We start from the raw sequence: 17,352 nt of genomic DNA, 5'->3' as shown, positions 1-17,352 counted from the left end.
CAGTTATCAGTACTTAAGCAAGCTGACAGTTGCATCTTGCCATTAGCACAGACTTAAATACAAGCAACTTAGTGCCCATTTAAAAATCTAAAGGCAATCTCATTTCTTGATGGAAATGTTTAGTTCCATTGATTTTCTTTAGATTTGATGTGATGAAGGTTGATTCTTTTCCTGCAGTGTAATAAAAACCTACTGAGCTCTGTAGAGGAGCTTTTCAGTCCATGTTTCACAGAAATGGATCAAATCCCTTGACATAGGTGTATTGCTTAGTTCAAATTTCAAAGTATCACAGAATAATCTGAGTTGGAAGGGACCCACAAGGATCACTGAGTCCAACTCTTGGACGAATGACCCATATAGGGATCAAGCCCGTGACCTTGGTCTTATTGACATCATGCTCTGACCAATTGAGTTCATCTCAGGGCTGAAAAGGGAAGCCTAGAGCACTTGGTATTCCCAGGTAGTCTCCCATTCAAGTACTAGCCAGGCCTGATCCTGCACAGCTTCCAAGGCAGATGAGATTCAGCATTCTCAGGCTGATAGGGTATCTAAAGGCTCTCTCCTGAGAGAAAAGTTTCTGAATTGCTCAGCTGATTTCCTACAGTAAAATTATGAAGATGTATACATACTATTTGCTGTAACCTTCTGTAAATCAAGTCAAGATCTGCTGTTGAAATTAGTAAAGTAGCTTTAAGTAGTCCAATCATAAAGATTTAACTGTCTGTCAGTAGAATCTCTCTTACCTGAGTCAGTGGTGTATCTCCAATTTTGTCCTAAACCATTTGATGAAAGTGCAATGTGGTAGCTGCAGCTGAGATTCTGATGTAAGAAATTGTATTGGTATTACCAATATTTCCGACAGGACGTGCCTTGCCTGGCCCCATTGGGTGAACCAAATAGTGGTAACTGTGGTGTTTCACCCCAGACACACTTTTGGCTAGCTGTAGGTTGCAGCTGGGTGCATGGAGACAAGTCCAGTCATGCCGGGGCTCCGGTGGCGGCGGGATGGAGCTTCCTCTCAGGTTTCCCTCTGCTGGAGAAGCTTTAAGGGCAGTAGTGAAGGAAAGGAGGGTTTTGATCCAGAGCTTTTATTCTGGCCCACAAGCCTCTGAACCCAGCAACTCCTCCAGCCGAACTCCCAGTGTGGTTGCTCACCCTTTTAACCAGGGGAGGGGAGGAGGGAAGGGATAGGAAGCCCACCAACCACGTACAGGAGAGGAGGTCTCAAGGGACAAAGGACATCTGGATGGTCCAATGCTCCCCCACGGGTAGAGGGCATCTTTTGAATCTGCCCAATCACTCTAGACCTTCTGGAACTCCAGGATTGACAGACAGTGCTCGACAGGGGTCAGGGTGGGGGAAAGGAGAGGTGATGGACACACCTGGGAGGGAATCTTCAGGGGAGAAACTGGGATTCTGGGCTAAACCATGAAATCACACTGCAACAAAATTGTTTATGTAGCTGTATGTTTGAAGACTGCTTTAAAGGAAATGCTGGGTTTGTTTTTTTTCTCTGGTCACTTTGTGCTTAAACTTGCATTATGGAACATACCATACAACATACGTGCATTTCAGTCTATGCTACTTCTCCATTAATAAGTTTCTAAAATTGGATGTTGCACTTTTCAGCCTTTGCAGCTCATGACTTAAAATATTCAAAAGGTAAACTGATTTCCTTAAGTTTCTTCAGTAATATGTACATACAATGTCTGCAAATCTTGGCTGGTGATGAGACCCTTCTTTCAATTTGTGTTTAAAATTGCCTGAAGAATTCATAAGCGAATATCAGAAGACAAGGGAACATTATGGTGCTGTGAAACAAGCAGGATTGCATCATATCAACTTGACCTTCAAAACCTGTGACAGATTTTTTGAATTAATATTTGTTTGGTCAACCTGATTGCATGTAATTGATTCTATTCACAACAACTGAAGTGGATGTCAATGATAGCTTAAATTAACGCATGTCTGTCATTTGTTTTTGCATTTATCATTTTATATCTTTTTCAGGTGTTTTTTGATTTAATGAGAGAAATTAGAGCCAGAAAAATGGAAGACAGCAAAGAAAAGAACGGGAAGAAGAAAAGAAAAAGCCTAGCCAAGAGAATCAGAGAAAGATGTTGCATTTTATAATCAAAAGCTTGGATTCCTTTCCTACCCTGACCATACTAATAAAAACCATAATTTATAAGCATGCCATTGAAGGCTGAAGTGACTGAAATTACCCTAACATGTTGGAAAATGTAATGTACCACTAAAAGCATGATTTGGAGTGGCACTGAAAGTCAAATTCACTGAAAAAAAATTATGTGGCTTCAAGAGAAGCAAAGTTCAGTCCATTTCATATTTGCCTACCTACTCACATTTCTTCTGAATGTAGTGTTTCATAGGTAGTCTTTTCTTTAATAGTGAACAAGAGGGGCAAAGTATTACTTTGTGGGTTCTTATAAAGCATACTTTTTTATCACTGGTATTTGTCAGTTCATCTTGTCTTTTGTTGCCTTGAAAATTACAATTGTGAACATGATACCTAACAAAGCAGTATGCAGCTGTTTTGCCATGGAGTTATGCAAATTAAAAAAGAATAATGTATATGTGAACAGCTATGTTGAGGAAAACTATATGTGGTTCTGCATTACCTGATTAACTTAGAAGAGCGATGTAATCTTTTACATGAAACGTTTGAATATGCCTTAATTTTAAAACGCAAACATAGCAGGTTGCTTAATCAAGGATGTATTTTCAACTCTGTTGCATGGAGACTGTCCCTATGCATCAGTGCGAGACTGCCCTCTCTGTGGAGCGCAGTTACTTGGATGATTTCACTCACTAGCTGTCTGCTAGCAGTGTTTGTTCTTTAAATGTGTGCCATACTCTGGTAATGTGAATAATACAGAGCATATTCTATCATCTGTAACTTGGTAGACAATATGGTATCTTAAAACTAAAAGGTCAGAATACACATAAGACTGAAGTCATAGGCCTATGGCACATAAAAGCCTGGAATTGTTGTTTAAAATTTAACATGCTGGTACCTTGAAACTTCCCTTTTGCACATAGATTTTTGTCTAGATGTTCCTTGGGTTTTAACTCCCTGGAATTGGGTGGAGTGGGGCTGATCTAGTAGCGCTTATATGTTTTGAGTTAAGATGTTGTCTGGGAAATTCTGGTTAATTTCTTTTATGTTCCTAATACTTAGCTATTGGAACATGGTGTGTTATGCTGAAGCTCTTTGCAGGTTTTGTACTGTTTAGTCTATGTTGATTTTCAAATGGGGAACAGTGTAGCTACTTTTTCTACTTAATGTTGATATCAAACAATCAAATGTGCTTTGCAATACAGAAACCTTTAACATGCACATCCAAAATCCCCAAACAAAACATACTGCCTCAGTTGCTTCAGAACAAGAAGAATACTAGCACATGGTCAGTGTGCTACATCTTAACTAAAAATATACCAGAATTTTTGAGGGTTTTGGACTCCTCTGGGGTGAGACAGCCTAGATCAATTCCACAAACTGTTATACTTTTTATACATGTATAAGCCTATAACTGACAGTTTAAAATGTGCTCAAGAAAACTAGGTAACAAATATTTAACTTTAATGCTAACAGATGTTTTAGGGACTCAAGTCTTAGGAGTTACATTTGTCATGTTCAATATTTATCAGTAGGAATTTTGTATGTGCATTTAGTAGACTGCCAAGTGCAGAATAAAAGTTACTCATGTAACTGGCAAATATAAGCCAGTCTTCATCTTACTGTGTACTCATTTGGGTCTATCTAGCCAGGGAGTCTAACCACTAACATTGTGACTTTGCTTTGGAACCTGTATACTGGGAACCGAGGTGTTATGAAGCCACTGGACACACAAAACTTGTCTTGGCTGATGCCTTATCCTGTCCTTTTATTTGCTATTTGAGCCATTGAAAGATGAATAAACTTCCATTTTTCTAAAATACTTGTGCAGTGTTCATTGATAACTGTATTGCTCATAAGCATTGCTGCATCTAATACCAATTGTCGAGCAGTTAAACCTAAGTACTCTAGAAGACTGGTTTATGTGCATGAAGAAGATTGTACATTAAACCAAATTAGCCTGGTAAAAAGCCACTTTTTAAAAACTATGTATGTGCTGCCTTCTATCCATAGGTAATTTGCTTAGATGCTACAAGACTACCTGAAAATGGGCAACAAACTGAGGTAAGCTTGTTCCAAAATTACTTTTCTAATAGAATGGAAAGTGAGATTTTAAAAAATAACAAACAACAACAGCAACAACTAAAAACCCCAAACAAACAAAACCCTAAATGAAAAAAAGGGACAACCTACATAACTTTTAATAAAATAAAAATGCTTCTAAGTCATTTTCTTTTGGCATGCTCAAGGAGAAGCGAAGTGAGCTTCCTCAACCTGCAGGGAATACAGCTTGCATCATGTATTACAGGATTTGGGTATATCTTGAGAGGGTCATCCAAAGTGAATGTTAAATTTGCATCATAGGAGGAGTGTTTTGTTTAGCCTACTTGAGTGACTGAAACTCCTAGGTCTAGCTGCTCTGAGTGCTTCTGTGCCTAAGGGCACTTTTTATCCCCTATTTCTTCAAGAAGCTGAAGACACTCTCTTCACTGGCAAGATCAAAGCTTTCCATGGTAGTTCCCTCCAAGTTAGCCTAATGCTGGCAGTACTGCTGCTCACTTTTGTGAAATGCAATGTTTGGTAAATCTGCAGAAAGAGAGAGATGCCTTAATTTGTAAAAAGCTATAAAGTTCAGTCTTCTGTTATGTATGAAATGAATGCTGAATTTTTATGCTAACTTTATTTTATTCTGTAGCTTTTCATAGCTATAGAAACGCAATTGACTTTCAAAAATGTTGGCCAAGAAATCTGTGGTGTGTTTGGTAATTTCTGTAGCCTCCCACTGACTATACAGTAGCTTAACAATAGCGGCGTCTAGCAGTTTTCTTTGACTGTTTCGCAGCAGCATGAGGGTGTGCAGGCAGTCTCTTCCATTCATAGAGACCTTGTTAACATCTCAGTAGCCTGCAGAATGATGTTACCATGATATTTTCTGAAAAATCCCTTTGCCAGGATTTCTTCTTCTGGGAAGCTTCAGCTTCTTCATGTTTTGCTGCTCTGGAATGTGGCCTGGAGATTGTTTATCCAAACATGTGAATTGTTTTAATTGATGACCAATCACCATCAGCTGTGTCAGACTCTGAGGAGTCAGTCACGAGCTTTCTTTATCATTCTTGTTATGCCTTCTGATGTATCCTCTCTCTTTATTTAGTATAGTTTTAGTAGAGCATTCTTTTAATATCATATCATATAATAAATCAGCCTTCTAAAAACATTGAGTCAAATTCTCATCTCTCCCCTCCCCTGGGGACCCTCACAAACACCACAATATGACCCTACTGGCAATTCCAGAGGTAACCATAATGCAATAAAATACAATTCATATCTGAGACTTGTGCTCACTGTAGTTGTGTAATAGATAAAATCTTTTTATCTATTTATATGTGAAATGGGCTTGCTGAAAATCCTGGGCTCCGTTTTGGGACACCCAAGTTTTTCAGTGCCCCTATGAAACTACAGAATCAGATTATTCTGAGTTGGAAAAGGACTCACAAGGATCATTGACTCCAACTCCTGGCCCTGCACAGGACATCCCAAGTCACATCATGTGCGTGGGAGCATTGTCCAAACATATCTCGAACTCTGCTGGGCTTGGTGCTGTGGCCACTTCCCTGGGGAGCCTGTTCCAGTGCCCAAACACTCTCTCCATGAAGAGGCTTTTTCTAATATCCAAGCTACACCTCCCCAACACAACTTCATGCCATTTCCTTGGGTCCAATCACTGATCATGAGAGAAGAAACGCTACCTCCCCTCTGCTTTCCCTTGTGAGGATGGTGAAGGGTGTAATGGGGTCTTCCTTCAGAGGGGAGGTGTCCTCTACTTGATTATGTTTCAATGCAAAATGTGGAGCAGCAGAGCAGTGGCTGGTATCATGAGTACATACAATACATTTAGTTGTGTCAGAACTGGATGAGCCTATGACAACTGAGAATTGAAGAGGAAAAACTAATAGCACACCTTCATTTCTAAACTTTCTCATTGTTAGACATGTTGGCTCTTACATCCATGTGGATGTACAGTTAGTCGTGTGCATAAAGTAATTCTTTCCAAATTCGCTCCTGCCAATTTTTAGCTGTAATTATTTTCAATAAATGGGTATGTTTTAAATAACTAAATTATGAGAAAAACTTGCATATTTTTGTAGTAACTTCAGCTTGTTACTAAAATTGAGTGGTAGGAAATGTGCCAGTGTTGCTATTACGGAAGCAGGCGTTAATTTTTGATCTAAAATACATGGAGCAGACTCGGATATCTTGGTTGAAGCTTCATTGTCAAAAAAATGCTGAAATCCATACCACTTGAGATCTGCCTAGGGTTGGGCATATGCCAAGGCTCTTCCCATTTTCAAGAGACCCTGAGTAGATCCAACCATCTGTTTAACTGGTACAATCCATTTTGGATATAACATGGTTTGTGTGTGCTCTAAGGTATTTTGTTTTTTTCAGCTTGTCCTGGGCAACCCAAAAAATGTATATTGTATTCCATTTTTCCTTGCCATCAATCCATGCAGTTTATGTTAATGACCCTTTAAGACCTGAGGGCCAGAAATGGACCTGGAATGTTTTAACATGGAGGGGTAGGTTCTGTCAGGGGTGGGAGGTTCAAGGGATCCTTTTAAGAGACTGGGAACAGGCACACAGAGTCCTCTCTTGTTTCTTGCTCAGATGCCAGGGAAGTGGCCTGGCATAGGTCTCCAAGAAACTGCATTTTTTTCAATCCAAAACTATTTCAGAGGGAATTTCACAATACGCAGCTGCAGTGCTGAACTGGAGCTGTTGGGGCCAGGGCTGTGGGTTCGGTGCCCAGTGAGTTGGTTTTCTTCAACAAAGCAGCTCTCGAAACTGCAGTGACCAAACCAACTGGGGGTGGCCAGCCAAAAAGAAGCAGAGGAGCTGACACTGCAGGTGTCAGCTGCCCCAGGCAGTGCCGGTCCCAGGGAACTGACCCTGCTGGGGGAAGGCTGAGCCAAGTGGGGCTTCTCTGCCATCTTGTCTTTGTCCCCTGGGCCATGCAGTCTTCTTTAGAGGCTGCCATATTGGGATGGGGCTTCTCCACCATCTCGTTTTCTTTGTTCCTGGGGAGTCCACAAGATTCAGTACCTTTGTACCTTGTGATTATTACTGTTATCTAAGTTGTGGCTATTTTGCTTTTTAGTAAACTGTTATTTTTTTACTTACACCTTCTCCCATTTGTCTCTCCTTATTGGTGAAAGTTGAGCAGATAAAACTAAAGGGGAGGTAGCTCATTTCTCAGGTTCCACCCCATAGTTTATCTTAAACTAAAACATGCTGTGCAGAATGCTGATTTAAAAATACGCATCGATTCACTTAATTAACTTGGTAGCAATTACATTTTTTTCTAGTTCATTTCTATTTGATTTGGCGATATTTTTTGCAGAAGAGCAAGGGGAGGAGGGGGAATCTGATTTCTGCATGATCTGATAGCAAGTGGCCATCATCCGTGAACAGCTGTAGAAGCACAGGGTGGGCAAAGAGGGAAATCAGGAAGTGTACAGAACTCAGATTAAAGTTCAGTGGGTCTTTGCAATGCTTTGAGAGGTAAGACGAGGATCAGGAACTAAAACTGTGTGCATAAGGGATAGGCACATAGCACTGGCATTCTCCTGGTGCCAAAAGCAAGGTGCAAAAACAGCCAGTGAGGCCCATGAGGCTGACAGTGCCAAACTGCAAACTGTATCCGTGCCTTCTTTTTGCTTCCTCTTCCTGGCAGCATCAGTACTGATTTTCAGGTATTTTCTTGTTACCTGAATAACAGGTGAGATAGCACCTGCAGCAGTGTTGGACCTACATTTGCTCTACCCCTCTGCTGTCCTCTTCACATACCTCACTCTCATTCCTCTCGGAAAGGGAGAAGGCAGTAAATGGTTACAGTGTGTGAGCCACTGATCTGGTTAATGTTGCCTCCTGTGCTTGTGCTGTGAGCATAAAGTAAAAAGAGGTTGAAGGCAGGTAGGAAGAACCTTTGTCCACAGACCTACTGCAGCCATGGCCACAGCTGTGACAGCACCCTTGCACTCTTTTTCCATGGAAAGTCTGAAGGAGGATCTGGGACCTTGAGGTAGCATGGTGTTATTCTTCTCTCTGTGCTTCCTATGGGTTGTGCATTTTCCACCCTTTTGTTCTTTATTGATGCTGGGAAAGCTTACTGTTTGTCAGTATCCTAGGCACAAAGGAGAGGATCTGGTAAGATTGACCCTGTGCTTCATGGATGTCCTGGCTAAGAGTGGAGGCATGATGATAATCAGCAGTTTAAATGCTAAATTTTAGACACTGTCCTGGAAGTAATAAGTTGAGGTTTTCCTTCAACTGAACTCAGCATGCTTGGTATGCTTCTGTTAGATTTCTTTTTCCTTTTTGCTTCTTCTGTGAAGGAAAACTTATTAGACAGGGTTGGGGTTTCTTCAGCACAACCAAACAGACCTGTTAGCTAAAATGCTGCCAGACTAATGTGTTAAATATTAGTCATCTCTAAAGCATGTGTCTAAAACAGTAATCCTTCTGTTTTATTTGATAACTGCCAAAATGCCTACTGAAATAGATGGGGGAAGTGTCAAAAGAGGGGTTAAAAATAATGTACTGTGTCCACAGATAGCACTTTGCTATGGGTGGTTGTAAATCCTGTGAGTGTCAGAGCTGGCTTGAGGAGGTGGGTGCTAGATAGTGTGTAGTTTAGGAGCACGTCCTGCATCAGACTGAGGGCTTGATCTTTTAGCCTTGATAATGTCAGAGGTGTGGGGGTTTGTTGTCCTGTGGAAACCCAGCAAAACTGGACAAACGCAGCAAAATTTTAAAGAACACTTTTTGCAAATTTGTGCAGACAGTTGCATTATCTTGAGATGATCCACAGTTCTTGCCCCCCTCAGAAGGTACATGCCTTCTTCCCACAAAGTGACAGAGCCAATGCCTAGACTGGGAGATGGTTATGGGTATTTAGTGCCTTGTGCCAGTCCAGAGCTGGGAAGATATTTCATCAGGAGAAATTTCCCTGTGTGTACTGCTCTCCAATTTCTTGACATGGTGGCCTTCCAAAAGTTTCACAAAGAGGACCAGTATTGAGAAAATACAACATGGAGAAAAGACCTTTTTGTTTCAGTAGACATCAGATGTGGGAGCCCAGGAGTCATAGAGGTTCAGCCAGGGACCTACAATGGTAAAGCCAAAAAGCACAGATTAACCCACAAAGGCAGGAATAGGCATGACTTGGTTCCCCTTTCTCTGGGAAATGCAGTCTACAATGAATTGTTTACGGCCCAGAAGAGAGAGCTAGTGCTCTCTCTTTGGCATTGGTGATGGGCTTCCTCTGGTGCCTCATCCCCATGGAAAATAATGCCCTTAGAGACCCAAGCATAGAATATTGCCTGGTGCCAAGTGGCAGAACTTGCTGGGGAGCCCTGGGGAGCTGCCACAGAGTTCTTTCTAAACCCTGCACAGCACCATCCCTGGCCATCCCTTGCTATTGAACTGGACTGATTTAGAACAGTGTTGAGTGTTGGAAAAGATGGGCAGGATTGACTGGTATGGCCACTTTTGGGGCCCATGTAGGAAGTCTGGAAAGTTTCTTCCCCCAAGATGTGGGCCACAAAGGCTGCTTTGTGGAGCGTGAGCAGCAGTACCTGGCCAAAATGGCCCAAAGAAGCCTTGACAACAGCCATTGCTCAGTGCTGCAGAAGAAGGTAAAAAAACACCTGAGGACACTTGATAATCCACCATGGGGAAAAAAAAAAAAAAAAAAAAAAAAAAGCCATTCTCTCCCAAGCTGCAGGGCATGAGAGGCCATCTTCATGCAGCATGAGCAGCAGGCAGCAACCCAGCCAAAAGAGACTGCAGAAACCCTCAGCAGTGGTCATGCTCAGTGCAGCAGAGGAAGATAAAATAACCTCAGGTACCATTATCAATCTGTCCCAGAAGAAAATTCCTTCCTGACCTCAGTGCTGGCAACCAGCTATTCCCTGAGCACTTGAGTGAGACCTTTCATCTCCTTGTCACATAGGGTGCTAAACCACTAAGGAGATGTCCAAGACATATTCTGACTCAACATCTCAGAGGTTTGTGAGAGTAGCCCCACATGCACCCAGCCTAATGGATCTTGGAGCAACATTCCTTTCCGTGTCTGGCAGGACACCAGTGGGTGCTCCAAAGCACTGGAATCCCTTGTGACACCTCTGCACCCTATACCTTACAGCTGCTGCTCCATCTCTGCATGAGAACAGAAAGCTCTGCAGTGATGTTCCTGAAGGGATCCTCTTGGTCTTGCCAGTGCTCTCCAGGAGATAAGGGCTTGAGAGCCTTGGGCACCTCCTCATGTTCTAGATCTTTGCACTGCCAGCAGCCCCACTCAGCCCCTTCTTCCCAAACCTTCCCTTCCCTTCCCGAACCTTCCCTTCCCGAACCTTCCCTTCCCGAACCTTCCCGAACCTTCCCAAACCTTCCCTTCCCAAAACTTCCCTTCCTTTCCCTTCCCTTCCCTTCCCTTCCCTTCCCTTCCCTTCCCTTCCCTTCCCTTCCCTTCCCTTCCCTTCCCTTCCCTTCCCTTCCCTTCCCTTCCCTTCCCAAACCTTCCCAAACCTTCCCAAACCTTCCCAAACCTTCCCAAACCTTCCCAAACCTTCCCTTCCCAAACCTTCCCAAACCTTCCCTTCCCAAACCTTCCCTTCCCAAACCTTCCCAAACCTTCCCAAACCTTCCCAAACCTTCCCTTCCCAAACCTTCCCAAACCTTCCCAAACCTTCCCAAACCTTCCCAAACCTTCCCTTCCCAAACCTTCCCAAACCTTCCCTTCCCTTCCCTTCCCAAACCTTCCCAAACCTTCCCTTCCCTTCCCTTCCCTTCCCAAACCGTCCCGAACCTTCCCTTCCCGAACCTTCCCTTCCCAAACCTTCCCTTCCCAAACCTTCCCAAACCTTCCCGAACCTTCCCAAACCTTCCCCTCCCGTTACTCCAAGTCTCGTCTCTAGCTCGGGTGTCCCCGCTCATTTTCTGCGCCTCCCTGACAGCCTTCCGAGGAGCGATGGTGCTCAGGCTGACGAGAAAGCAGAGCAGAAAAGTGACAGTGGACAGGTGGACAGGGAGGAGAGCAGGCTGCAGGCTGAGGCCGCGGTTCTTCTGGTAAAGCAGCTGTCCCTGCTGCCCGCTCCGCCCGCAGCTGCAGCGGGATTTGTTGCAGGGAAAGATGCCGCGGATACGGCCTTGCGGCCCCAGAGGCCCATGGCCGTGCCCGAAGGTCCAAAAGCAGGCAGTTGCCACGCACAGTGGGATGTCAGGGGAGAGGGAAGAGACAACAGGAGAAGTGGAAGAAAGCAACCCTCAGAGACTGCGTCAAACAAACAACAATTTATTTCCTATTTCTACTATCAAGGGTTCCTTGGCTCGTGCTGCCGCCGCCGGGACGGCCTCTTCGGGGGCTGGGGAGAGTCCTGAGGGCCAGAGGCCCTCCTCCTCTTTGCCGGGCGCCGGGACGCCTCGGGCTGGCCGACACTGTCCCGGCCGGGAGCGGAAGGGCTGCGGCTGCGGCCCTGGGCAGAGGGGCCTGCTGCTGCTGCTGCTGCTGCTGCTGCCGCCCCGCTGCCGGGCTCCTCCTGGGGCTGCTCCCGCTCTGCAGGGCCGGGCGCGGACGGAGAGCGCCTGGGCCCTCCGAGGAGGGTGGCTTCCATCGTTGCAACGTCCGCTTCCACGTTAGAGACTACAGGGCTGCAGGAGGAGGCCAGGGTGGGGGTGGGAGTCCCCTGGCGGGATGCAGAGGGGCCAGGGAGGGCTGTGAGACCCTCTTCCTCCTCCTCCTCCTCCTCCTCATTCTCCTCCGCATGGGAGTTGAGGAGGCTCATCTGCCGCAGGATCTCATCACTGCACCTGTCCGCGGCAATGTCGATGAGCCGGCGCACAAACGCCACCGTCTGCCCCTGCAGCAGGGGGTGCAGCTCCCGGACCAAGGCCTCCTCACTCAGCCCATAGCGGCACAAATTGGCTACGACGGCGCTCTGTGCCAGAGCCACCTCCCACCAGCGGGTCCTGAGCAGCTCGGATAGCTCCTGGTTCAGCCAGGGCAGCAGGGGCTTGAGGATTTCTGAGCAATCCTGGAAAAAACCTGCCCAGAGCTCAGGTGGGTAGCCAGCTACATAAGCCCTGGGCATCGGCTCTGCAGGCCCCTGCTCATCCTGGTGGTGAGCAGCCGATGGGCCTGAGGGGCTTGGAAGAACTATCTCCAGAAAGTCTTCCTCTGACCGAACAGAGAAGATGATGCTGTTGATGGCCTGCCTGCACAGGGGGCACGATGGTTTTGTCTTGGCCCACCGCACAATGCAGCCCAGGCAGAACAGGTGCACGCAGGGTGTTACAGAAGCGAGTTCACCTGGAATGTCACGGCAGATGGGGCAGTTCCACTCTGTCTCCATGGCCATGTTTGCGTGTTGCAGCAGAGCTGGGGAGAGCAGCTGCTCCTCTCTGAAAAATGGTCACTTTCTGTCCCAGGGAGATGGGCTGGTAGAAGAAATGCCCAGGCCCCTCAAGAAGGACACACTCACAGCTCCCCAGACACCATTGCCCACCCCAGGGCCACCCTGTTGGCATGTTTCCTGCACCGCTCACCTGCACTGCTGCAAGCACCACCCACAGTACTCTCCTTCCTGAACCAGACAGGGCTAAAGAAACAGGCCAAGTCTTGTGAATGAGAACTGAGAGTTGCTGACAGCAGCTCCCAATGACCTCACGGGCTTCCAGTCCTCCCAGGCACTCTTGCCAGGAGTCCAGGCGCGAGTGAGTCTGAGCTAGGCTCTGCCCGTGCCCAAATATAAGCAGTGAGGGATGTGAGGTCACAGTGCCTTGCTCACTTAGGTTGCCATCCATGGAGCCTGTGGACTGCTGATGTCACAGTCCACTGTTCTATACTTGGCAACCTTGACTGCGTTCCAAATCTGCCATAGCGGCCCTTTCTCCCCTGCAGTTACATGGCAGCAGGAGAAAAAATGGGGTGTGTGGGCCATGCTGTGCCATTATTTATTCATGCCTCTGACTTTTAGAATCATTTGAAGCCATTAGTCCAAGCACTTCTCCTTTAGAAGTGGAGAACATTACCTGCTAGTTTTATGTTTTTGTGACGGGAGGGTGTTGTGTACATCAGGCACATGGGCTGGCCTGTTTAAATCTGGTAAGATGACAGCCCATATTCTCTATTCTCAATGCTGCTTGCCTGCACCACTCGGAGAGGTAAGCACATCCTGACATTTCATGCCAGTCTCTGCACATACTTCTTGCCATGTTGTTTTTAAATTCAGATTTTTTTTTTTTTCTCTACAGCCCCATTGGATTGGGGTTGACAAGCACAATGGTGTGGTCATTAGCTCAGTGACCATTAAAACTCTCTGTTGCTCTCATCCCATTCAAAAATAAAGTTGAAAATGGATAGATAAATGAAAAATAAGCACAATATTGGGCAAACCAGTGAAAAATGTGGAGAAAATCTATACTTCCCTGAGTTTTAATCTCTCTCCCTTGTGGTAGGGCTTGCCACAGACTGGGCCACCCAAGCAAGGGCAGGTCTGCCTGTTCTTGCTTTGCTTCCCAAGCTGCTTTGCCTGCAGCTTTCAGGGAGCTGTAAATCACTCCAGCCAGGCTTGCAGCTGGGCATTTTCCTTCTCCTTAGGATGTTTTACTAAAACTACTGGGAAGTGATCAAGTGAGTTACAGCTTGAAACCAGCCTGGTAGAGAAGAGGATTTTTAGAGGAGTTTTCCTCCCTCATCTTCTCAGGAATATCTTCTGGTGAAAAAGCTCTAAGCACATCATGGGATCATCCCTACCATCTTGAACCCTAAAAATACAAAACCTCAATCAGTGCCAGCTGAGCAGGAGTTTAGTTCATGTTCGGTGTGAAGTAAGACTGCTAAAAGCCAAATTCCTGGTGCTTTGATGAATGAGCCCAGTATCCAGGGTTCCCTGTTGGAGGAAGGTGGATGTGTGTGTCAGTCTGAGCTTTTTCTTGGCTCTTTCCCTGCACTGACCCCCTTCAGTGCTGCGAGCAGCACCAGACTCTTACCTGGCCCCTCCCTGTGCCCAGGCTGTCATCATTTTTAACGGCAGGATCTTTTAAAAATCCCTTGAAGAGCTTTGGTTTATTATGAGAGGGAAAGAGTAAAAAAAGCACCCAATGATCTATCTCTTTGGATCAGGGACTTACCTGAGCATCCTTGGAGACTCTATCTATTGTGCCACTGGCACTTGGCCCGGCTGACCCTGGGTTGTCCTTTCCAGCTGTCTCTGGTTAACAAGCAGGTTGGGATGTGGTTCTCTAAGGAGATTTGTGTTTCCACTGGGTCCATTAATTCCAGAGTCCATTCTCAGGATGGCAAATCAGTAGCACTGGGGTCAAGAAAGAGTCTTCCTCCAGGGCAGACTGGCATTGGTTTCCAGGGAGTTTTGCCTTCCTCTGCAGCACTGAGCATGACCACTGCTCAGTGCTCCTTCAGTCCCTTTTGGCTCGGTTGCTGCCTGCTGCTCATGCCCCATGAAGATGGCCTGTCATGCCCTGCAGCCGTGGGCAAGAAGCTTTCCAGACTCTCAGGGTGGGCCCCAAGGCTGGCCTGGGGTTGCTTCTTGTCCTCCTGTAGCACTGGGCACAGCTCCTCTGGGCCCCTTGACTCCATTCTTGCCTGCTGCCCTCACACCTCCAAGGCACCACTTGTGCCCTGGCTCTCTCTGGCTCTCTTGCCCCTTGCAAGCTGGAGTGGGGCTGAGCTCTGCTCTTCCCTTGGCTCCATTTCCTGTGGGATTCTTGCATCTATCCAGAGCTGCCACTTCTCAGTTCTCCTGCCTGCAAGCACAGGACAGACACAAGAGTCCTTTTCATGCATTCTTGGCCTGGGAGCACAGCAATGAAGCAAATCTTGGAAGGCAAAAAGTGTGTTTGTCATTGATATGTGTTACACTTTGGAACATGCCCAAGGTAGTACACACCTCTTGTGTTGTTGCCTCTGATTCTCATTCTCCATGCTCTCAGCCTTCAGGGAATAGGGACCTGCTGGGCCTGTATCCCTGCTGCTACATTCTGTAACTCTGTCACTTGCCTTTGCCATACTACAGAGGATTTTTTCAAGCTAAACTGAAGAACACAGCCTGCTTCTGGCTACACATGCACATTGTGGTAATGGTTGTGAGCATTGGCGCTGAAACAGATTCAGACAAAAAACAATTAAAATAATATCCTATTTCCAGTCGTAACCTATGTGTCATGTGTTCTTGAATGTGTTTTTGGATCAGAAACTCCCTGGAACTTCATACAAATAACAGTCTCACTATCATTTGGCTCAAGGTGAGTGCAGGACAGAGCAGTTGTGCCCTGTCAAACCCGGAGCTCTGCATGACAAGGCCCGACCCGGGTCTGAGGGCTGCAGCCCCAAGAGCAGCTCTGCAGGGCAGGTCCCAGCCCAGCCAGGAGACAGGGGCAGAGATGGGCACACACACAGCAGGGCTCAGCCAGGACTGAAGGTCCCAGGCAGAGCTGGGACACGTCCCTGGGCCCTTGGCAGGAGGTGTGGGGCTGGGGGTCCCAGGGCAGGCCAGTCCCAGCCCCTGAGGCCTGTGAGCACCACCAGGACCCTGTCAGGACTAAACTTCAGTGCTCCTGTGCTCTTCTTCAGACACTGGTGGTGGGACACTTCAGAGACAGAGTATTGGGCCAGATGGACCTTCCCTCTGAGGGAGTGCTGCTGTCCTCAGGCTCTTGTGTTTTAGCATGTTCTTCCACAGAAGACAGTCCAGACATTTCTAAAAATGAGTACAAGGAGCAAAAAAGAATATTCCTGGGGAAATGAACAGGTGTTGCTCACCTCCAAGTGGTTTGCAACCACTTAGATGAGAAGCACATCCTGCAACAGACTGAAGACTTGATCTTTGAGCCTCGCTGGTGTCAATGATATGGCAGTTTGCCATCCTGTGAAAACCTATCTCAGTTGAACACTGATGAGTTTAAAAAAAAACACGTGACGCTTGCCTTTTTCAAATTTGTGCAGATGTCCCTTTATATTGACGTGATCCACAGCCCTGACCCGTCTCAGAAGATACACACCTCCTTCCCACAAGGTGACAGAGCCAGTGCCTAGGCTGGGAGATGGTTATGGGTATTCAGTGCCTTCTGCTAGTGCAGGGCTGGAAAGAATTGTCTTCAGAGATTTCCCCAGTGTGTACTGGTAGGGAAAGATGAGACACAGAAAAGAAAGAGGAAGAGAAAAGGGAAAGTTCAGGAAGGGAAGGTTTGGGAAGGGAAGGTTTGGGAAGGTTAGGGAAGGTTTGGGAAGGTTTGGGAAGGTTTGGGAAGGGAAGGGAAGGGAAGGTTTGGGAAGGTTTGGGAAGGTTTGGGAAGGTTTGGGAAGGTTTGGGAAGGTTTGGGAAGGTTTGGGAAGGGAAGGGAAGGGAAGGGAAGGGAAGGGAAGGGAAGGGAAGGGAAGGGAAGGGAAGGGAAGGGAAGGGAAGGGAAGGGAAGGGAAGGGAAGGTTTGGGAAGGGAAGGTTTGGGAAGGGAAGGGAAGGTTTGGGAAGGGAAGGGAAGGTTTGGGAAGGGAAGGTTTGGGAAGGTTTGGGAAGGGAAGGTTTGGGAAGGGAAGGTTTGGGAAGGGAAGGTTTGGGAAGGTTTGGGAAGGTTTGGGAAGGTTTGGGAAGGGAAGGGAAGGTTTGGGAAGGTTTGGGAAGGGAAGGGAAGGTTTGGGAAGGGAAGGGAAGGGAAGGGAAGGGAAGGGAAGGGAAGGGAAGGGAAGGGAAGGGAAGGGAAGGGAAGGAAGGGAAGGGAAGGGAGGAAGGGAAGGGAAGGGAGGGAAGGGAAGGGAAGGGAAGGGAAGGGAAGGGAAGGGAAGGGAAGGGAAGGTTTGGGAAGGGAAGGTTTGGAAGGGAAGGAAGGTTCGGGAAGGGAAGGTTCGGGAAGGTTCGGGAAGGTTCGGGAAGGTTCGGGAAGGGAAGGTTCGGGAAGGTTCGGGAAGGTTCAGGAAGGTTCGGGAAGGGAAGGGAAGGGAAGGGAAGGGAAGGGAAGGGAAGGGAAGGGAAGGGAAGGGAAGGGAAGGGAAGGGAAGGGAAGGGAAGGGAAGGGAAGGGAAGGGAAGGAGGAAGGGAAGGGAAGGTTCGGGAAGGTTCGGGAAGGGAAGGGAAGGGAAGGGAAGGGAAGGGAAGGGAAGGGAAGGGAAGGGAAGGGAAGGGAAGGGAAGGGAAGGGAAGGGAA

General features: G+C 46.7%; 1 protein-coding gene across 3 annotated transcripts in view; it reads left to right on the top strand.

Moving 5' to 3' along the window:
- RALA (RAS like proto-oncogene A) overlaps positions 1-3,959 on the top strand; it is a 30,021-nt gene extending 26,062 nt beyond the window's left edge. For all 3 annotated transcript variants that reach the window (XM_058023820.1, XM_058023830.1, XM_058023839.1), the window contains exon 5: positions 2,011-3,959. In XM_058023820.1, coding sequence (XP_057879803.1) covers positions 2,011-2,133 — 123 coding nt within the window. In that variant the 3' untranslated portion in view covers positions 2,134-3,959. The remainder of the gene's footprint in view (positions 1-2,010) is intronic.
- The last annotated feature ends 13,393 nt before the right edge of the window (positions 3,960-17,352 follow it).

Source organism: Melospiza georgiana, chromosome 1 (assembly GCF_028018845.1).
Source record: "Melospiza georgiana isolate bMelGeo1 chromosome 1, bMelGeo1.pri, whole genome shotgun sequence".
Lineage (NCBI taxonomy): Eukaryota > Metazoa > Chordata > Aves > Passeriformes > Passerellidae > Melospiza > Melospiza georgiana.
This window is presented reverse-complemented; position numbering and strand designations above follow the sequence as displayed.